This window comes from Varanus komodoensis, unplaced genomic scaffold, assembly GCF_004798865.1.
Source record: "Varanus komodoensis strain SLA01 unplaced genomic scaffold, ASM479886v1 scaffold19, whole genome shotgun sequence".
Lineage (NCBI taxonomy): Eukaryota > Metazoa > Chordata > Lepidosauria > Squamata > Varanidae > Varanus > Varanus komodoensis.
Genome location: NW_025335550.1, coordinates 13,763,977 through 13,787,024, shown reverse-complemented (window position 1 = coordinate 13,787,024; position 23,048 = coordinate 13,763,977). Strand labels below are relative to the sequence as shown.

The window sequence follows — 23,048 nt, the reverse complement described above, 5'->3', positions numbered from 1 at the left end:
AGTAGTATTGCAGTAATGGATAATACTCTATATTTGTTAGGTCAACCATGTATACTCTGTCTCATGCTTGATTTGATGAATCAATCAGAGAAGGAAGATGTTTTTTCACCTTACAACCAATAGGTATTTTCTCAGCTATTAATAGCTCATCAACTTTATATCTGCTGATAATATCCCATGTTTTATATATAACAAAATTATTTTTATTGGGTTTAAAGGTATCATGTATCCCATGGATCCTCAAACTAAGGCCAGATCCGGCCCGCCGTGCCCATGCACATGCCCACTGCCACCCACCTCGCGCTGTGCGCAGGGAGGCAGCGGTTTGTTCTCTCGGAGAAAACAATCTCCAAGTGAGCAAGCCGCTGCCTCATGCTCCTGCCTCCCCTCCCCTTGCCACACGCTCTTGCCCGCCCACTCCTCACCTCGCCACACGCCCCACCCCCACCTCAGCACACGCGCCCACATGCACCCCCCCCCCCCCCACCGGCCTGCATGCACTGCCAGCATCACCTTTCCAGCCCGCAGCTTAGCACTGGCACCTTTCAACTGGCCCCCTGCTGAAAAAGTTTGAGGACCCCTGATGTCTCCTGTCCTCTTTTCAGTTGCATTTGAAATGGAAAGCTGGTTTGTAGGGAAAAATAATTCAGCTAAGGAAACTCTTCCCCCTTCCAAATACTTTGCAAAACCAGCTACATTTCACCCTTTGCCATGCAGGCAAGCATTGCAGGTTTTAATGGAGGAAGTAACACTATTCATTGTCCTCTGGTCAGCCACTTGTCTGGAGCTTTTGACCATTCTCCCCCTGAACAAATGGAAAATCCAGCTTTCCAGTGGCTGCTTGAAGGTAACAGGATAATCACTTAAGCAGTGATCCTCTGATGTCATTGTGGGAGGCCAGTAAAAGCGGATTATCTGTGACCCAGATAAAATAATTAGAAATTACTTGGACACTTACAAATGATCTAGTAATCTCATTTCCAAAGTTAAAAAAGGTCTGTCTCTCAACATAACACTACCAGATGTTTTAGCTGAACTGCATCTTTTGAAGAGACTAATCTGAAGCCTAATTTTAAGGATTACCTTTGATTGTGTTTTATTTAAAATTCTAAACAGGATGCATTTTCATTTTTCCATATGTTCTATCAAATGAGTAATAGAGTTAAAGGATTTTACAAAAGAATTTTAGCTTAGACCTCCATGTATCATTCAGTAAAAGATACAAACATAAATATGGCATTATGTAGCTGACATACTATGTTTTTTGTCATTTGTATTTTCCATCTGCCGAAAATGTTTCTGATTACATACTAATTGTTACATTTAATAAGTATTTTGCAAAATTCTTAACTACGTGTGCACTGACAGTTCTAATTTGAGTGATACTATGTGGTTTCTCTTTTAATTAAACATTGAAGCTGGACATGGTAATGTGATGCTACTGTTGAATTACAGTTCAGTGGAATGGTAGATGATTTTGCTTTGATTAGAATCAGAAAAAGCATAACATAAGTGTGGGCGTTGGGTGCTCTTTTTTATACATTTTGATATCGACTTGAAGTATAAGACAGGAGGCAGCTGAATTTCCCACCCACTTCTTTCCCTGCCAGCCCCCAGAGCAGTGGTCCTCAGGTGTTTTTGTTTTGTTTTTGTTTTTGTTTTGATTCAGGGCCATATTGGGGAAGTTGTGAAAGTACTGTGCATGTCACCACAGTAGATGTCCACATGGTAGATGTGGCTAGTCAAATAATGGATGTCATGGGCTTGACTGCTCAAAAGAGAGCTAAGGACATGGTGGAGAAGGGGAAGAACAAGGCTGTAGGCTGGAAGGGAGGTTAAAATAGCAAAGCAGAAGGGTAGAGAGGGAAGAAGGAGCAAGGCAAAGAAAGAAGACTACCCTAACATTTTCAAAGATTTTTCTTAAAACAATTTATTTTAAGTGCTTGTGGAGAGGAAAGTTTCATGGATGGCACTGTGGAAGTTCCTCTGTTGGATGGTTTTGTTGTTATGTGATGTCAAGGCATCTTCCACATATGGCAACCCTATGAATTCCAAATGCCCTGTTTTTGACAGTTGCTCAGTTCTTGTAAACTCAAGGTCATGGCTTCCATTACAGAACTGATCCATTTTATAATTGGTCTTCCTTTTCTTCTGCCTTCAACTTTTCCTAGAAGTATTGTCCTCTCCAGTGAGCATGCCTCAGAGCCTTCTGAAAATGCCCCTGAGAGTCAGGAGATTTTACTGATTGGGCTGGAGTACTGTGCAGGAAGTTAAGGGGGAAATCTGGCAGTAGTATCTGGGAGTACAGCAGAAGATGTCCCCACCCAGTTTTCTGGAAGCTGCCTTTTCCAGTACAGCCTGCACTACTGAGTAGTCCCTCAGGGTGCACAAAGCATTGAGGAAGCATTCGGAGAGGGACTCACAGGGAGAGGAGGAGGCAGGACGGTCAGTTTCTGCACACCTCCTTCCATAGACAGGTAACTCAATTTTACTACACTGTGTGGGTTGTTCCTGTAAGTTCTTGCTTATCCTTAATACAAGCAAGGTGCTATCAATACTCGTTTCTTAAAATATTGCATTATTGATTTACACTACTATGAATAGATTAGAAACTGATTGCTGTATGTTGGTCTCTCCTGCACCTCTGTCCGTGTGTGTGTGTGTGTGTGTGTGTGAATTGGTTAAAAATGCTGGACTTCTTTATTAAACTACCCAGGCTCAAAATAAAACACAATAAATCATCTGTGAAGGATCAACAATTCACCATTTGGTACAAAGGTAGATTGTATTGAATATACCATATGAAGGGAATCAAAATTACGTAAAAACAAGTTACACATAAACATTCCCACTCTCAGTACCTTTTTGTTCTTTCGCCCAGTTTTCTCATTGCCGACATCTTTTCAAAGAAACAGAGCGGTTCTTAATACACCAAGTGTGGCGCATTCATTCTAATGAATGGGGCAGCCTCCAGACAGAGGTCCTTAATTACCTGCAGACCATGGAATATATTGTTCACTTTTAGGGTAGCTGAAAAATCCTATTCAGGCTCCAGTCACAGTATAACTTGCACAAGTAGCACAAGTGTCTAGTTTAAGAACTGCAGGCCAAGTAGCTTGGTCCTCTAAAAGTTTTCTTGCTACCCTCCCCCCCTCTCTTTTCCATCCAATAGTCAAGGCTCTCTGGCCAGTTAATTTTGTACTTACAGTTGCTTTTGGTGTACTTATATTGGCCTGAATCCAACATAGTGCAACTGGATTTCCTTATCCTCTCTTCCCTGCACAGCCCCCACATGCCCACCAGATGTACTCTGAAGGATCCATTACTCTTCAGAGCAGATTTGGGGTTGTGAGGGTGCTGCAAGGGAGAGGGGAAATCTGTTGCACAAGCAGTTTCCCTTCTGCTGACCGAAAGGCACAATTGGATCTAAGCCATTGGATATGCCAAACATTTTCATAGAACAACGCATGATCACAACCTCCTGTAATATAAAGCGCTTTTCATCTTAACAAATAAGTATCTTAATATCTTATTATAATTAAGCAAAATATTTTAATCATATGCTTAATCAGATAATCTATTAAATACTGTTTTGATTAGTTTAATAATTAGGGCTTTATTTGTTTTTATGAACACTCTAGTAACATAATCAACAGCAGTATTAATCCATATAATTAAGTTTTAGCAGAGCAACAATCAGGATCAGAGTCAGATATAAGCATTCTTAGAAGAGCACCATGGACTGCACCTGCACATATTAAAATGCAAAGTAATTGTGTCTTGTATGGTTTTCTATGGGAATTTGATATCAGATTAGCCCTCTCTCTTTATTTTGTGACATTAGAAGGGCCACCCTGTTTTTCAAAGTACTAGCTTTTTCAGGTTACTCATCTCTAACCCTTCTTCTGAATTAATTTATTAGTGATGTAATGAAATACTTTTATACTACTGTTCCAGTAAAGCAGTTGATATTGAAAACATGTTTAACATTTGACTCAGATGAAAGCCAGTATGATGTAGTGGTTAGAATACTGAACTAGGACTTTGAAGACCTGAATTCTACCCCCACCCCCATCCCTGCAGCCATTAAACTCATTGGGTGATTTTGGGCCAGTCACTGGCTCTCACCCTAATCTACTTTACTAGGTTGCTGTGAGGAGAAATTGAAATATGGGAAGAGGAGTATGTAGGCGGCCTTGGGATCAGGAAAATGGCAGGCTATAAATATAACAGATAAATAAAATTTGTATTGACTTGTATTTATCTGATGTGTATCTTGCTCTGAGCAGCTTACAAAGCATCTACATTTCTTTTTGATATGAATGCTTCTTGTGCGTGAAGGTTAAATAATTTCATAAATTGGCAACAAAAACATAGTCTTGAGAAAACTGAAATGTATCTTTCCAAAATGTAAAAACATCAAAAACCTATGACTTCGTTAACATGTACCTCATATATGCTTGGAGGAAATTGACAGTTTCAGATGGTGCATATTTAAGAAAGTTACAATCATTTCAAACATCATGACAGTTCAGAAAATGTATCTGTATGTATTATTTAAATCTCATTAATGGCTTACATTGTAAGCACTGTCTAGAGTCCCCTTAATCACATGGGAACTACTGTACACAGTCATAGTTCTCAAATAAGCAAGGGCTTTCCTGTTGCTTTTCAAGTTGGAAGCAGCTGTACTAATGAAGCTCACTCACTAAGTTGTGTGTGACATTAGGTGTGACATTGTGTGTATTTGCTTATATACAGAAGCACAGGGTAGGATTCAAATCTGAGCATGTGCAGCTAGGCTGGCATAAGCAGAGTTCTCTTCCCCATGGCAGCTCCACCTGGCCCTGAAAATGCTATGCAGGTGCTTAGGGGACCCTGAAATAAGCTGTGTGAGCAGGCAGCTCAAATCAAGCAGAAGTATCTTCTGTAATCAAAGCTGTTCTGTCTGTGGAAGGCAAATCCGGAACCTAATGCCAGGTATCCACAAAACAAGAGGAAGTACTTTGTTCCACTCATTTGTTGACCAAAATAGGTCTGTGTCCTGATGTACAAAAGGCTCAAACTGCACAACAAGGGAAGGTTATCTTTTTAAAGATTTATGCTTGAGAATAATTGGCTGCCAACAACTCATTACAAATGGCACACCTGAGCAGTCTGCAGTTGACCCTTTTATACACTGATCATTACATGTAACACAATTAACAATTTGCAATAGGTTAGAGAAGTAAAAAGTTACAATGCTGTGACCTTTCTTGCCTGCATACCAAAGCAGAAAGAAGATGCTCCAAAGCAGAGGAAAGGATGGAGTGCTATTCCAAAGAAGAGGAGGAGGATTCATTGGGTTGGTGTGAATTGCCCACTGTTTGAGCTGCTATTGTCTGTCAAGGGTCAACTGGCCCTCTCTGGAATGGAGCCTGGTTAGTGTCCTTTTCAAGGATGCACATATGCTGATTTCTAGAAAAGAGGGTTTTTCCTCTGGCCCAGTTATGTTTTACTCCTTTGTGATGTCACCCATGAAAGTTATAGCTATTGATTTGTACATCACAAGTTTGAATTTTTATATAGGCCATATGTTGGGCATGCGAGCCAGTCTTCACATTAAGTTCCCATTGTAATTAACTTTAAAGCTACAATTAGTCCAGTTAAAGACTCCTCAGAGGCCCCACTTTGAGGCAAGGATGTAGTATATACCTAGACAATTTTGGAGGACAGCCTTCCTTAGTTGGGAAACTTTACTGATGGCTATCCTCAGGGCCTCAGAGGTGTCATTTGCCAGGATTTCAGCCACAGCCTGGTTACAGCCCAGCCTATTCTGCCCACAGCATAGATAGGAAGAAATGTACTTGCAAGTATTTCATCCTTCTGAAGGGGTGAAGTTTTCTGCACATTTTTTCCAACTTAAAGGGCAATTACGTGGCAATTCAACAAAACTTGGATGTTACATGGGGTTTGTGTTTTCCAGAATTTTGAAAGGATAAATCATCCCCACATAGAATTCATAGAAGCCATTAATTAAAGAAAATATCACCCAGTACTGACCCTTGAAGAAAGCTGCTGACTTGGGCAATTCAGTTCTGGACTGTACCCTTCTATCCGGGCAGTTCATTCACTGCCATTAAAGTAATATCCATCTCATGAAAAGTTTCTTTTCTTTCCACATTTTTGCATCAAGTTTGTAAATCTTTTTCAAAAGCATCAGTTCTGTTACCAGTTGCATACTACCAAATCAGTTACAAGGAAAGTCCTTTGGCAAAATTATAGCATTCTAAATTCTCTTACATTTAAATATACATTTAAACAGGGTGCATACTCTTGTTTCATTACTATTCTTGTTTCATTATTGTTTCATTAGTGTTCTAGCTACTTTTATTACTTACTGAAATTTCTCTCAGCTATGTCACTTCAAGCTGTGATCTCCTCTGATGTACTGAGCTAAGCAGGGTCATTCTGGGTCAGTATTTAAATATACAGCAACTAGAGAAAGCTTAAACACCACAGGCAATATTGATGATTCAGAAAGCGAAACATTTCCTTCTGAGCTGGTATTGAGTCAATCAATACTGTGCTAAGGGCTGCTGTGCAGCTGGAATCTAGTACACAAGAGATATATGCAATATAGAATTTTTCCATCTGTATCTTCTTGAAAAAACAGTACAACTAAACATTGAAACACTGGGAGCTGCTGTAGTTACAAAGTCTATTCTTTCCTACATTTCCCCACTTACATACAGAAAGAATTAAGTGAATAAATACAACTGTAGTATGTACTGTTGCTTCCACCCATTGGATGGTGTGCCCTGGGAAACCTACTTTTTTCCCACAGGAATCCAAATATACCTGGTGCCAGCAGAAGGCGTTTATGTGCAATAAGTATTTGGTCCATACTGCATCCTTTGGTATTACAATGCAAATGTTTCCCAACAATGAACAGTAGCTTTTGTAAGGTGGGCCTGAAGTGCAAAGAGTGATGGGAAAGCCTCTGTGTGTAACTGGGGTTGTGCATGTGGTTGTTATGATTGTAACCCTGGATAATTCAGATACTCAGATTTGTAACATTACTTTCTGGAAAGTTTCACCTATCTAGTCTCCTAGATTCATCCATCCATCCATCCATCCATCCATCCATCCATCCATCCATCCATCGTCTTCCTCAAAGTACAATCAGTACAGGAAAATTTGAGTAAGACTTAGCTGAATGACAGACTTGATTAAATAGAAATAGTTTATAGTTCTTTATCACTGGTAGAAAATAGGACACATATTTTGATAAATGACCTTCATGCCAGGTTCTCAAAATACCAGGAGAAAATGCCTTTGGCATCTTTATATGGTATTTAGCAAGTACTGTTGACAGTGCACCCCTAGTTCATTCTGTTCCATTCATTGCATTTTTATAGTGCCAAGGGTCAAAGCTCTCTGCAAGATTTACAAAAATTAAACCCTTAAAATACAATATGGTAACATATGGTAGAACTGGTTATATAATTACATGTAGAACAGTTTTACACAGTATAAATCCTAGGATCCATGAAAAACCTCATAATACGCTGTCAAAGCTTTGGCATAGAGAAGAGTTTTAATCTGGTTCTAAAAAGATACCACATGGACCTTGCTGGGAAAGCATTCCATATTCTGGGGGCAGGACCACTGAGAGGACTTCTCTCTTGTCGCCATCCTCTGATCCTCCCGTAGAAGAGTACCTGTCATGATGCTCATAGTGTATGGGTAGGTTCCTACCAGGAGAGGCAGTTCTGCTCCATGTAAGCCTTTGTAGATTGAAAACAGCACCTTGAATTGGGCTAGAAAATATACAGCAATACACAGTATATAGTTCATAAGGGCCAGAATTGGTGTTTCATGTTCAAATGATATGGTCTCTGCTATTTGTTTTGCCATTGCATTTTACACAAACTGAAGTTTGATTTGGCTGCTCTACACAGTGCAATTGTGATTAGGGTTATTTCTTGATGATCTTACACTTCAGAAAGTACTGTTCTTTTGGACAGCTGAGAATCCCAATCACTGATGGGGTTGTTTGTATCTGTTGCTTGGGAGTGCAAGTGGAAAGGTGCCCTTACATTCATGTCTTGCTTGTGGGATTCCCAATGAGGCATCTGGCTAGCCACAGTGGAAACAGTATGCTAGACATGATAAGATCCAGCATAGAATTTTAGAGAGAGAGAGATTAAATTCCTACAATTCATTATTTTTGATGGTCAGGCAGAAATGAATGACAAACATTTCATGTCAGGGTGGGATGGTGTTCTAGGAATTGGGTTTTATCCTTTTAACTTTGAATTTTTTGCTCATTTTTCAACTGCAGTCAGAAAAAAGCAAGCTGCATCACATTCATTGCCATGAGTCTGCCTGCTAAAATATTTAGGTTACTCTTAATCTCTTTTTCACATTTTGGGGTAAATAGGTCCTCTTCCAATTCAGGGTAAATTTCAGATTATCCCATCTGCTTGGAAGGAATACTTGGATGGGTACACTGAGGGACTAAAAGTTCAGCTACCAGCACTATTCAGCACTTAACCTTTAAATGGCAATGTTTTATTTTCTTCTATTCTGTCAGTCTAAGGTAGCTTATCTGAGATTGCTGAGCTGCCTGTCTAACTGCCAAGTAGCCTTTTAAGGGCTGTAACTTAGGTTAAGTGAAGGAAACAGTGGTGAACGTTAATTGTTCCAGTATTTGAAAAAAACAGCTATGAAATAACAAAATTGGACAGCATATCACTGTAGATACCAAAACTGTTGTTGCTAGTCGTGAAGTCGCATCCAACCCATCGCAACCTGATGTACAACACTCCTCCAGGCCTTCCTGTCCTCCACCATCCCCCAGAGTCCACTTAAGCTCACACAGACTGCTTCAGTGACTCCATCTAACCATCTCATTCTCTGCCGTCCCCTTCTTTTGCCGTCAGTTGTTCCCAGCATTAGGCTCTTCTCCAGTGAGTCCTTCCTTCTTATTAGGTGGCCAAAGTATTTGAGTTTCATCTTTCAATATCTGGCCTTCTAAAGAGCAGTCAGGGTTGATCTCCTCTAAGACTGACTGGTTTGATCTCCTTGCAGTTCAAGGGACTTGCAGGAGTCTTCTCCAGCACCACAATTCAAAGGCCTCAATTCTTCGGCGCTCAGCCTGCCTTATGATACAACCTTCACAGCCATACATAGCAACTGGGAAAACCATAACCTTGACGATACGCACTTTTGTCGACAGGGTGATGTCTGCTTTTTAGTATGCTGTCCAGATTTGCCTTATCTTTCCTCCCAAGGAGTAAATGTCTTTTAATTTCTTGGCTGCAGTCCCTGTCTGCGGTGATCTTGGGGCCCAGGAAAATAAAATCTGTCACTACCTCTATTTTTTTCCCATCTATTTGCCAGGAAGTGATAGGACCAGAAGCCATGATCTTAGTTTTCTTAATGTTGAGTTTCAAGCCAACTTTTGCGTTCTCCTCCTTCACCTTCATCACGGGGCTCTTTGGTTCCTCTTCACTTTCTGCCATTAGAGTGGTATCTGCCTATCTAAGGTTGTTGATATTTCTCTGGACAATCTTTTGATTCCAACTGGTGATTCATCTAGCCCCACCTTTCTCATGATGTGCTCTGCATGTAAGTTAAATAGACAGGGCAACAGTATACAGCCTTGCCAAACTCCTTTCTCAATTTTGAACCAATCAGTGGTTCCCTGTCCAGTTCCCACTGTTGCTTCTTGACCCGCATACAGGTTTCTCAAAAGACAAATAAGATGGCCTGGTACTCCCATCTCTTTTAAGAACTTGCCACAATTTGTTGTGCTCCACACTATCAAAGGCTTTAGCATAGTCAATGAAGCAGAAGTAGATGTTTCTCTGGAACTCCCTTGCTTTCTTCATGATCCAGCATATGTTGGCAATTTGATTTCTAGTTCCTCTCCCTCTTTGAAATCCTGCCTGTACTTCTGGTAGTTCTCGGTCCACATACTGCTGAAGCCTAGCTTGTAGGATTTTGAGCATAACTTTGCTACCATGTGAAATGAGTGCAATGGTGCGTTAGTTCAAACAACCAAAATATATGTATATTAAGATAAAACATATGCTTTAATTTATTGTAATTTGTGTTTTTAAATCATTTTACTCTATTTGTTTCATTTTTATACCACCCAATAGCTAAAGTTTTCTTGTGGCTCACAATTAATGCCATAAAATGCATCATGATGAAATACAATATAGAAAATTAAATTGTAATATGAAATTAAAATAATGAAAAAATAAAACCTAGTAGAGGTGTAAAGATTTAAAGTATGGTAACAAATTTAAAACAACAGAAATTGAACACTATAATGACTGGGAAAATACTAAGGCACTGAAAAGAATACCATATAGGCAAGTTTCTCTAGAAAGCTCTTTCTATATCCCAGGTGCCGCAATAGAACAGGCCCTCTTCTTAATATTCTCTCACCACACTTCCTTCTGCAGGGTATCCAGAAGAACAATTGCTAAAGATAATCTTAGGGCTCAGGCAGGTGTATGTGGTAGGAGACTATCATTCAGGAGGTGATTCTAATTTTTATTTTATTTTATTTCATTTCTGTAGTACCCAATAACTGAAGCTCTCTGCACCACTTACAACAGTTCAGTTCCTTTGAAAAAATCAGCAATCTCACAAGATATTTCAGGTTTTTTTTTAATAAGAACTTTATTTTAAAATGTATTTGCAGCAATAACTCAAGATGATGATTTTCTCTATATAACCAATCTATTTTTATTTGTTTCATTAATATGCTACTATCTTCTGGATCTCAAGGAATTTCACAATAATTACACTGTAATAGTTGTTTAAGAGTCTGTGAAAACTGCTTATCAGTTTTTGTCATTGTGGCTGGCTAGGCAATGCTGGGAATTACAAGACTTTCTGACTAAATATGCACAGTATTGCACACTAGGTAAACGTTCATTTTGGCCACAGTTACAGTTAGCCACATGCATAAGCAAATGAATAACTGTATCTAATTAGGTGGTTGAGCATGGAACCCATATTTTATTTTATTTATTTTATTTAAAACATTTCTATGCCGCCCCATCGCAACAAAGCCTCGGGGCGGCTCACAACACATAAATAAATACAGAAATAATAAAATAAATAAATACTAAATTATACAATAAATAACACCCCCCCCCCCAGTGAATGGAAAAGCAATTTATTTTCACTGAGTAGCAGGCTACTGCAAAAAATGTCAAGGTAGATGGTAGATTTTGTTCTAGGAAATGTGTGTATTAAAACAGGTTCTTTAGTACAGGATATATTTACTGAATATCTGTAACACAATTAGATTTTTTCCCCATTGCATGCAGTGTGGTGGGGTTTCCTGAAATGTCGAATTGGAATTTATTCCAGGGAAAACCCATGAGAAAATTCAACTAATTTGCACAAGGTCATTTATGTCAGAAAAATTTCAACTTCTCTAGAGAGTGCCCTAAATTAGCATGCTTGTTTTACTTGTATTTAGTAAACAAGGAAGCACCCTGTGTTATTTAATGCCCATTACACCACAGGTATTTAAGGAAAAAATTAAAGCATGCTTGGGTGGAATCCTGTATCAACTTACCTGGCATGCAATGGGACTTCTTAGTAGACTTGTGTCGGATTGTGCTGTTAATGTTTTTTTACAGATAAATCCTATGTATGTATAGTCGGAAGTAAGCCCCACTGTGCTTACTTCAAGGGAAGTATGCATAGGATTGCAGTCTTAATTGTTATATAGAAATTATTGGAACACTTACACATATTTTAAGACTATATTCTCTTAAAGACTTCCTTTATGTTGTTTAAATTTAGAGGGGAAATGGGTATTGAAAACTGTTGGAACATTAATTACTTTTCTCAGCCTAAAAAACTAATTACACTGACAACCAATCATCTACCCATTATTCAACTCACTCCACTGAGGTGCTTGTGGCAATTTCACTTTTGCTATCACTACTTATTACTACTTACTAATATCACTACAACATTTATAACAACAACAGTCTGAAAAGCATTAATTACAACTTTGAAGCTGCTTAACTTGCATGATATTCTGTTTGCAATTGGGATATTTACTGCTACAAATTCATAAAATGTACAGTTTTCCACAGAAAAATAAAGCACTGCAAACATTTCCAGATAAGTTTCTGTTTTTGAAAAATCTCCATATTACATCTCTGGTTCTATACATTGTATGTATATTATCAATAGTGTATACTTCTAGAGGAAACTTACTTTGTATCTTCATCATAGGACTGATTATTTTAAAAATTCATTTTCTCCATAACAGGACACGACAAGTATAGAAAAACTGGCAAACTGCTGTGAAGAAATGTAAGTATTTTTGTGTGGGGGTTGCTAAAGGTTTTCTTTGAGTCAAAAGTTGTCAACGAAAGCTTTGCATGTCTTATTTTGGAGGGCTTTTTAATGAAAAGCAATTTCAGAATATTCTTTCTTATCTAAAACCCGCAGAACTATGCTTTGAAAGCAGGAAAAAAAGAGTTTTTGTTAGCAAACACTTTGTTGGCCATGAGGATCATCTTTGCTTTAAGATCGCCTTTGGTTGATACAGATACAGTTTGTGTTTCTTATAGTTCAGTCTCAGCTGCATGCTGTAGTGAAAGAAAAGCTGTGCTTGTGGTGGCTGGGATGCAATTCATCAGAGTCAAGTAATGGATCCCCAGCCAATCTGTATTGTTCTAGTTGACTGAAGTGCACCATGGGAGTGCTGTCTTTCACTAATAATGCTGTCGTCTGTAGATCGAGACCCCGAAAGCCATGGCAGCAGACCTTCTCAGAAGTTTTTGGCACTCGCTGGAAGATCCTGTGGTTTATTCCTTTCAGGCAAAGGCGACCACTGCGAGTTCCCTACCACTTTGCCAATCATGTCTAAACAGATGGATGGTGGGCACAGATGGGTCCTCCATGCTGGAAGTGCATTGCAGGTTTTGTGATAATAGAACTATGACAGTCTTCAAGTCAATTAAAATCTACCCACCAATCTTAGACATCACAATGTGCCCCAGGCTTTATTTTAATAATAATGATCTTGATTCCGTTTTGGGATTAATGTACATTTCTCTGTTTGCTTTTAAAGTGTACTTACTTTCAAATTAGCTTTCCAGAGGAATTACTATAGTATTTGAGCTTAATAACAAACACAGTGTTTGCTCTACAAATGGTACAACATTTTTGTTTTGATATTGGATAATACACTGATACGTTTTGATAGAAACTCTGTTATCTACACAGATCAATAAGTTTGAAATGTGTCTTGTCTGCCTTGATTTTTTAATTCTTTTTTATTAATACTTCCTGGATGAAATTCCTTTCCTGCTAATCTGGTTTAGCATCCTCAATGCCTTTTATTTATGATACATGATGTACATGTTTGTCTCTGGAAAGGATGGCATGTTAATAGTGTTTTTAAAGGAAGGTCAGTTGTGTGTCTCAAGTCCCTAGTTTTATACAGATGTGTTTTTAGTATTCTAGTGTAAAAAGAAAAGCCCAACCTAATGTTACTGTAAATTGGAAAAAAAATGTTTTCCTTTCTCAGTTTGTAAATGCAATGAATAGCCCTGTGTGGTAGATGTGTATTAGAAATGCATACTGGGATGTCACCATGTAGCCTTTATTGAGCTCCTTTTAAGTTCTGTTGGTTTCACTGGAAGAGTAAAGTACATGTTCAACCAGTTCCAGAAGAGTAGCCATTTTAGACTGTTGTAGCCAAAACGACAGAGCCTTGTAGCACCTTAAAAGCTAATTTATTCTGGCTTAAACTTTCCTGGACCCTGGTTGTACTCTTATACACACTGGGAGTAGGTCTTGTTGAACTTAATTATGAGTAAAATGCACAGGATTGTGTTAACTGCTTAATTTTTGGCCTGTATTTGATTGTGCCTGTAGTTTTTACAAATCATAATATGTGGTATAAACATATACTGTGTTGTTCCCACAATTATATTTGTTTTGTATAGCCACTGCTAGTAATATTTAGAATTTAAATTTCAGATGTTTATAGATTGGGTAATATATGTTGGGCATATTTTTAAAATGATATTTATATAGTAAATATGGATGTTAAACATTAGCTACTGCATATAATGTTCTAATTCAGTATGTCCAGTGGATATAAAAGGTGAAATGAAGCAGCATATGCCCATATAACAAGATTAGAGCTGTTCAAAATGGTGGTCTGCATCTTGGATCTGTGCTGTGGTTTACGATTTGTGTCAGATACTGGTCAGTATGAAATCTTCTAAATTTTACAAGATAGTGTTTAAAGTCTGCTGTTCAAAAGGCTTATTCACTGGACATAAGCAACATGTTGTGACCAAGTTCTTTGTGAGGAGTACAGTTCACAGATTCAAGGGGTGATGACACGATGCCAGTGCAAGGAAATCCTAGTTTCAGTATTGGCACAGAAGTAGCTATGTTGTGCTACCGCTTTTTCTCTGACCTTGCCTTGCAATAACTCCCCACCTCACCCCATGGTATTGTCAACCTGAGTCCCTTCAGCCTGTGGCCTTGCACAGCTTCCTTTGTGCCTACCAGATCTATGCGTCCAGCCATATCCAACAGTGAAGCCAGTCGTTACAGGGGCAGGTATTGATAAATGATACCTCTCAGTTGAGACCTGTGAACCATGGTCTAGACCTTCCTTTAGGTCCAATTTAAATAAGATGCTTCCACAGACAAATTGTCTGAGTAGTGCTTCACATAATTTTGCATGTGAAAGATTGCAGCATTTGCACTCCAGCAATTTGCAGGCCATGTGATGCGGCACATAAAAATTGCATAAAGGTAAGATGGTACATGGAATAAGCACCTATGACTGATGTTAGATAGTAACTAGCTCATCCTTCTGTCCTGCCATACAAAAGCAGAACCAGGTGTACTGTTCTGCAGTGTGTCTAAGAGATGGTTAACATCAGATTGTTATTAGCAAATAGTTTCCAGACAGTAAGAACATTCTGGTAGAGCTCAAATGTAACAGTGCTTAGGGCTTTTTAAAGACTTGCTCTGTACAAGTTTCCACCCTTTGCTGAACATTGTTTTTCCTGGTAATTTTGATGGCATCAGCATTGTAATGAAGATGACCCAGCAATTACTTCATGGTTTGGTTTAATCACTCATGTCTTAATTTGAGTTGTGTGCTTGGTTGTGTTTAAATCAGGTTTTAGGAAAGCTGAAATATATTTAGACTTACTCCATACAGTTTTATTTAAAAAAGAATTAAGAATGCTAATCTTCCAAAAGTCACAAAACCCTTGGAAATTTTAGGCTCAATTAGTGTATATGTTTTCTTTGTAAGGGATATAACTAGTGATCCTTTTCACTAGGATTGTTTGTGAACTGGATCCTCTAACTTAACATTTAGAAATGTAATAATAATAAATTTTGATACTAAACAGAACAATTGTTCTGTATACTAATACCCATTTATTTAAAAAAATCAATTTGAGAACTAACACTTAAAAGTATTGAGCTTTTGTTCAATTTGTTACTACTTTCTCTTTAATTGGCTATTGCTTAAGTTAGGGTGAGCAAATGTTATGAAACATGTCTTTTGCAAAGCATTCATTTAAGGTCATTTTTTATACATTCCTAAAACCAGTTCAGTTCTAGAAGTCACCACATGAACCATGAGCTTGAGAGATCAGTCCTTCTCTTGTTCTCAAAGTGCCCTCTCTTGGCTGACTTGTGTAATGGCATTGGCATTCCACTGAATGGCATTCCACTGCCATTCTAAATTAAGAAAGCCATAAGTAAAGTATCAGCATGTCTATCTTTTCACAGAAGAGTATATTTGAGCCAAAAAACATGCTTAGATGAGATGTCCCTGAATGACTAGAAGGAAAGAAACACTAACATTTGGACACTGTACCCCTGATTTGCCAATGTTCCTATTAGGAACAGCAAGATGAATATGGATGTGTGTGCTTGCTGTAACATCAGTACTCAGCCTTGACACTGAAGCACTAGAGGCCTACATGCATAGGACAAATGCCAATTATATTATACTATGATACAGAGGTAGAGAACATAGAGCTCAGAAACTTTTCTTGGTACTTACCCATATTCCCAAATTTTATCTTAAAAACATTTTTATGTTTTATTACTGGCAACTGGGATTCAAAGCCTCTAGCTGCTGCTATCTTGTTTTGCTTTCATGTCTGTGGGAAGGTTGTTTGTCCACCTATGGCAGCCATTTTATGGTTGTGTCCAGGGTGACTTCTCAGACTTTCAAAAGAATGCATAAGATGTTGCCTAGCCCTGCTCTAATCAGTCAATCTTTTGTCAGTTCTCAGAAGGTGTGTCATTTCTGGATAGTATTTACTCTTCGGAACCCAGGTCACAGGTATTTTTATACCTTTAACAATTCCTGTACTTTTAATTATACAGTTTCTATTTTAATTCCATATTAAAATACAGTGATGATGTCAGTTAAAATGAAGTAGGGAGGCCGTGTTCATATTACCTCCTTTTAATATTAATAGCCCTGTTGGTTCTCCTCATAATGACTAAACCCAGATTTAAATCCTAGGAAATTCCTTTCCTGATAGATCTGAAAGATAACATTAGGATAATAAATTGAGAGATTAGTTGGAACTAAATATGTTTAATATAACTAGGACAGCTGCTTAAAGTTTTACCCTATTTTGCATCTGTGCTATTTGTTTATAATCCCTTAATTTTTAGATGGCTGAACTGAGGTAGTTTAAAAGTGCATAATGTTCATAAAGCGCTAAGGATTACACATTCTAAGAGGTGGTTTTGGGAATGTCTAGTTTTTGTCACTTAAATAATTGATATATATTCAAGGTAGAATTACTTTATTAATTAAAGGCCATTTTAATGTCTTAATTTAGCATTCCATCATAGTACCTTTCAGATAATTACCAGCACTGCTGTTTTCATGATGATGAGTTTCTTTAGTTTTAACTCTTCTGTTCCCTAGGTGGACTAGAGCAATGGTCTCATACATACTATAGAATTGGCAGTATTGAGAAACATAGAAACAGAGGAAGTCAGAAGGGGCCTCCTGGACCATCTAGTTTGACCCCTTGGTACATATTTATCTATGTACATCCAAATCTATGTTATATAAAAATTGATCTTAATTCATTATTGCCCATTAGAAACATCCTGGATGATCCTGCCCTCTGCACGCTGGGCAGGGTGTATTTCTACTACTGATCATGGGACACTACCCATGGCTGGAGAAACATGGGGCAGCCTGGCACAGTTACTGACTGCTGCCTTGTGATGACCAGCAGTCCAAGTAGATAATGACCCTGTTGTGCTCCACTATTTGCTGGGATTTCTGAGGGTCTTTCTGTCACCCCCAGCATGCAGCCTACAAACCTCACACAATAGAAGTTAAGCACTGCATCTTCCCACATGGATTGAGAGGTCTGGAGATCTCCCTGTGCATTCTGGGAAGCCTGGAGTGAGGAAAAACTTTGGTCCAGTGTGGTATGGTAGTTAGAGTGTTGTACTGGAGACCAGGGAGATTTAGGTTCCAGCTTGCACTTGGTCATGAAGCTCACTGGGTCACCTTGGGCCAGTCATTCACTCTCAGCCTAACTTACATCACAGGTTTTTGTTGTCAGAATAAAATAGAGTTTCTATAAGCTGCCTTGGGTTCTTCACAAGAGGAAAAAAGGCAAGATATACATGCAATATAATAATGGCAATTACCTTGCTTTTCTTTCTCTTGTAAGGAATCCAACACTCCCTACAAGGTTCTCCTCCTCTTTATTTTACCCTCATAGCAATAACTCTTTGAGATAGATTAGACTGAGAGTCTGGGACTGGTCCAAGGCAACCTAGTGAATTAAATGGCTGAGTGGGGACTAGAACCCAGATCTTGCGAATCCCAGTGCAGCACTCCTAACCACTACACTGACTGATTATGTGTCTTGCACATGTACATTGAATCAAGAGTGCTGTAGCAGCTTCTTCCTGGACTTCAAAGTGATTGAGTGAACATAGTGCCTCTACACGGGCTGAACAATCTCATTGTAATCCTGTTTTAATATCCCCCTGTCCAGGTGAGAAATTGTGAACAGATCCTCTCTTTTTATTTTCAGACATTTTAGTGGGAAATAATGCACAATGAACTATGATCAGATTTATAAATGCCAAATGAAGAGATTGATACAGAGGCAAAATAGAGTTAACATTCATGCAGACATGGCCAGGTTTCTTAACCTTTTGTGGCAGTAAAGGAAAACTATTATAATTAATAACAGATACATCAGGACATATTTGTAATTAGAAATGGCATTGTAGTCTTGAAATATGTTTATGCTCCAGGCTTACTGATGGGGAGTCTAATGCCATAACAGACAACTAACTCAGGTACAGTCTTTCTTTATGGCCGTGTTTCTATATACATTCCACCATTTCATGGCATCTCACTAGTAAAATGAAGAATAATTCAACACTTGCCTGTACCAAAGAAAACAGTTTGTTTTTATCAGCTTTGGAGCTTTATATTACAGCATGCACAGCCTTTATAAAACTGGATTTGTCATATGTTAAATATATTTCTATTCTATATATTGTAAACCTGGTTGGATCTCAGAGCATATTTTTTAAAACTCCTGAACTAATCCATGTTTGTACCACTGCCACGGATGCATAATACAATGCCTAGGAAAGGTCAGCAGAGCCAGATTAGGTCCACTGTTCTCAGAACCACCTATATCCTCTTTTAGTGTAGAATGTAGCTAGTGCAACTTTGCATGGCCTCCCTTGGTTAGCACAGGAGCCGTCTTCTCTTCCTTGTCCTAAGTTAATTAGATGCCTTAGTCCTATTAGATAGCTAAACCTTTCTATTATTGTGAGTTTAGAAGATAATTCTAATCCAAACATTGGTGATGGTTTTATTGACTATTTGTAAGTAAGCCCCCCACAGCCAGTATGAGCACCCAGCATTCTGGCGCTGGGGTCTCTGCTAGGGCTCTCTTTCAGCAATTTCCACCTTTAGTGCTCCAGATCATTGTTTGGACATTTAAGTGATAACTGGTTTCAGTTCTTGAGGCACCACTCCTGCCTTTCGTATTGCTAGGGAAACCCATGGAGTCCATGGTGAATCCCATTGTGTGCAGTTAGAGTTACTCCCAGGCATAGAATTATAGTCTTAGGAATAATGGTTACCTACCTCATAGAGACAAACAAGGCAAACATCTCAAGGCAATTCACCTGATATGACAAGTTATGCACTTGTTTAAAAATTACCTTTCAGTTCATTCAGCTTGCAGCATAGCTTGACTGGGATGTAATATGATGTAGAAATAGATGAAAATTGATAATGCATTGGACAGAATACATTTTTAAGTGTGACAGAATGAAGCAAATTGATTAGCATTTGCTAGGAATATTTTGTTTCTTCTGCAATATACAAAAACATATCTTAGAAAGCTGCTGCAACATAAATGTAATAAATGAGATTAACAATATTAATCTTGGTTGCTGGGAGTTAACAATTCTGTGAATTCAGAGGCACATACAAAGCATGTGAAATGAAAATTGTTCACAGTGAAAGCATATCACGACTGAAAAATGAAATATTGGGCTTTGAAATTAGAAAAAATTCAGTAATGAAAAATGCAACATTAATATTGTGTTTTACTTCCACTGATTTAAATTGATTCAATATTCTGATTAAATATAACATTTAAGAGTGAAACTAACTTTGAACATTTTACTTTAGTACCTAAGATTTTAGTCATAGATGAGATGCAGAAAGTTTAGGATCAATATGCTATTAATGTGTGTGTAATAGCTGTGTTCTGTAGATCAAACTACTGTATGCATTTTGATGTGTCTGTGTTGTAGTTTAGGCTGAAAATAGTTCAATATGACATCCAGTGTTGCTCAAATGGATTTCCGTATGTGTAATGGAACTTTCTGTTCCTCTGCTCATTCCATAGCCCTTCCCATATCTGTGCTGGAGAATTTTCCCAGTCCTCCAGAACAGATTTCAGGGGACAACAGAGGGAAAGAGAATCCATTATGTCAATAAATACCATTCTGTTGAGAGAAGATGCTAGCTAGTTAGACACATATAACTTCATAATCTACACTAGGAATAATAAAAGGTACCTCTAAGAGAACAGTTTTTATGGAATCTGACTAAACACTCTAAGTGAAGTCCAGCTTCATTCAAACCCATGGAAATCGGGCCATTCTCTTACATGCTACTGTATCTTTTGGGCTCACAGGCAAGTTACTTTGAACAAGTAAATGGTTTAAGTCTCCACTTCATCTCATTAGAGTAGCAATAATATGCAGACATGTTTGGCATAAATCTCATTGACCTTAGTGTTGGGCTCTAGCTTTTAAGTAAGTTTGGTCATGATAGGAAAGCCTCAATATTCCCATTTTGTAACAGGATGGAATGGAGGACTTGGGCAGATTTAATGAGGTTAGTTCTTGCTGGGTGCAAAACCAATTTCAGGTTGGTAGTGTGTGTTTGAATACAGGTAAAGTCATATTTTATATGTTCCTGCAAATATTGTATATTTATCAAACAATCTTTGTGTGATCTTTTAAAATGAAAAATAAGCACTGCTGCAGTTCTCCTGTACAGGGTAAATGGAAGTGTGTGTCTTTGTGTGTGTGTAAGTATGTTTAGGGTTATACCTGGATGTTTGGTTTCAGTAACCTTACATTGTCCTTCCTGTTAGTCTCTGATTCAGCCTCAGGTTGCTCATAACCTATAACAATAGGGCCAAGAGCTTGTGTTCTATAGTCTGATAAACCTAAATCTTAACTGGAAAAGCTAGGATTTCCTGAGCAGCAACTCTTTAAATGTCATAGTTACTAAACGTAAGGCTATCTGCATTTGCTTCTGAACTATAAATAAGGCATAAAGCTTAAAAAGATCTCAATGTAAAAGGTTAAGTCTGGTTTATGGGTGTAGTTATATATTCAATTCTAACTGCTCTCAGGAAATAGAAAGAAAATGGTTTTACAGAAGAAGCTTCCATCTACTTCCCTGTAGCATGAATATGATGAACACATGGCAACAGTTGCATCTTTATTTCTCAATCACTGCTGTATTGCATACCTCAGAAAGGTAATGTGTGACCTAGGGCATGTTTCAGATGGTATGTCTGGCTATGATCTTTGCAAGCCTGCTGTCAGGGAAAACTAAATGACCACTTGATTACTTTATCATAGTTGGTCAGTTAACTCTGATAAGCTATTACACATTGGAGCAACTTCCTACAGAATTTCTATGGAGCAATAATTCCTTTCAGTTGAAACACAGGACATAGAGGGGAAACTGCCTGGAAGGACCCTAGGAATGGATTTACCTGCAATTAAAATCAACGGGGCCCAAATCACTTCCCTGTATGCCTAGCACAATCCCATTGCCTTCTATAGAGTAATATGTATATAACCATAGAAGCATCATCAGGATGTAATGTGAATACATTATTCTCAAGGTATTCAGGTATTGTGCTTGCTGCATGTTTACAGGATGGTGGGGTAATACACAGTACACTCTTAATATACTTGAAATTGCTTTCTTCTCTGTTATATTTAAAGTCTTATGAAATCTCTCTTCTGTACAATAGTCAGCCTAAGTGCCATAATAAAGTATATTCTGTAGTATATAAAATCTAACATTTTACATCATACCTAATCTGCTTATTTTTCACTTCTTGTAACTAGGTTGGATCTAAGTAATACTTTAAAATTGTTTACATTTGGCATTGTGAAGATGTCTAGTATTTAACAAATGTATTGTATTTAATAAAAGATGATTGGAGGATGATGAGAGATATGATTGAGAGATGTATATATTTGGACAGTACCAAAATAGGAAAACCTTACTGTGCTATTACTGAAGTAGTAAGATCCCAAAGTAATATATGTGTCTGCTTTATAAAGAATATTTTTGTATTTCTGTTGGTGACTTTATTCATGTAGAATCTCTGATTTTCCTTATTAAATTGTTCAGCTTTAGTGATCTTGTTTACTTCTATTGAAAGGTATTCTGTACTGTATTTTTGGAAATCTTATTTTTAAATAAACAATTGTGTGTGAATTTTTCTGTAAAATTCAATATACTATATAAAATGCTAAAATTATACCATTTTGGAGTATTTAATTCTAATTTAGGAATATTTTCAAGAAATGTTAAACTTTAATACTGTATTACTAGAAGAGTCACATCTGGAACAAATATGTAACTAAGTACTTCATACTTAAAAAAAAAAAAAATAGAACCAAACACATTTTTATCAATCTTCTGTTGACATGACCACCCTGGTATTTGTTACCCTAGTTTCATTAGATGCAGTGGCTTCTTCACAGAAGTTAAACATTGTACATAAATATTGGGCCAGTTTGTATGATCACTGCAGCAGGCATGCTGGTGGACATTTTGACCATTAAACCCCCAAAGGAGGGTTGCAGTGGTTGCTATGTTGTATGAACCTGGTTGGCAGGGTTGTTTAACACTTAAGCAACCTTCAAAAGAACCATGGTTGTAAGATTTGGCAAATTTGACAGGTTTGCACAATATGACAACCATTGTGTGGTAATTGCACAATATGACAACTATTGCACAATCTGACAAAAGTTGAGTGGGAATTGCAGATTCAAGATGGCAGTTTGTTGTGGGTTGAGCTACTGCATGTTGTCCAAACCTGGCTGATGTGTTCCTACATAGAGGATAATCCATTTGTGAAAATTTGCCTCCAGAAGTGCATGTACTTACTTGTTAAATTAAAAAGCTTGGATCAAATCTTCCTCTGTGAAGATGTTTCCTATCCACATTTGTCTGTTTTCTTAGCATAGCATTTGCAAATATTCTTTGTGAGCTTGTCCTTCTTTTAATGTATTCAACAGTATTTGGAGGTTGAAACTTAATTTTGAGAAGCTGCCAGGTAGTACAGATGAGCAAATGCATGCTAACACTGCTGTAGGCTGACCAATTACCCATATGAGCAGCAATTACATTAGCGTGCAAGGGCAATTGGAAGGAAAATTGGACCCTCTGGACATCCAGCTGA

At 37.9% G+C, this 23,048-nt stretch overlaps 1 protein-coding gene across 6 annotated transcripts in view; it reads left to right on the top strand.

Moving 5' to 3' along the window:
• Positions 1-22,123, top strand: part of ZDHHC21 (zinc finger DHHC-type palmitoyltransferase 21) — a 52,237-nt gene extending 30,114 nt beyond the window's left edge. For 4 of the 6 annotated variants that reach the window (XM_044427626.1, XM_044427625.1, XM_044427624.1 and 1 more), the window contains 2 exons: positions 12,299-12,342; positions 12,769-22,123. In XM_044427626.1, coding sequence (XP_044283561.1) covers positions 12,299-12,342; positions 12,769-12,901 — 177 coding nt within the window. In that variant the 3' untranslated portion in view covers positions 12,902-22,123. Of the gene's footprint in view, positions 1-5,272; positions 5,421-10,578; positions 10,661-12,298; positions 12,343-12,768 lie in introns of all 6 variants that reach the window. The other 2 variants (XM_044427628.1, XM_044427630.1) reach the window with 2 other exon arrangements.
• Positions 22,124-23,048: the final 925 nt, after the last annotated feature.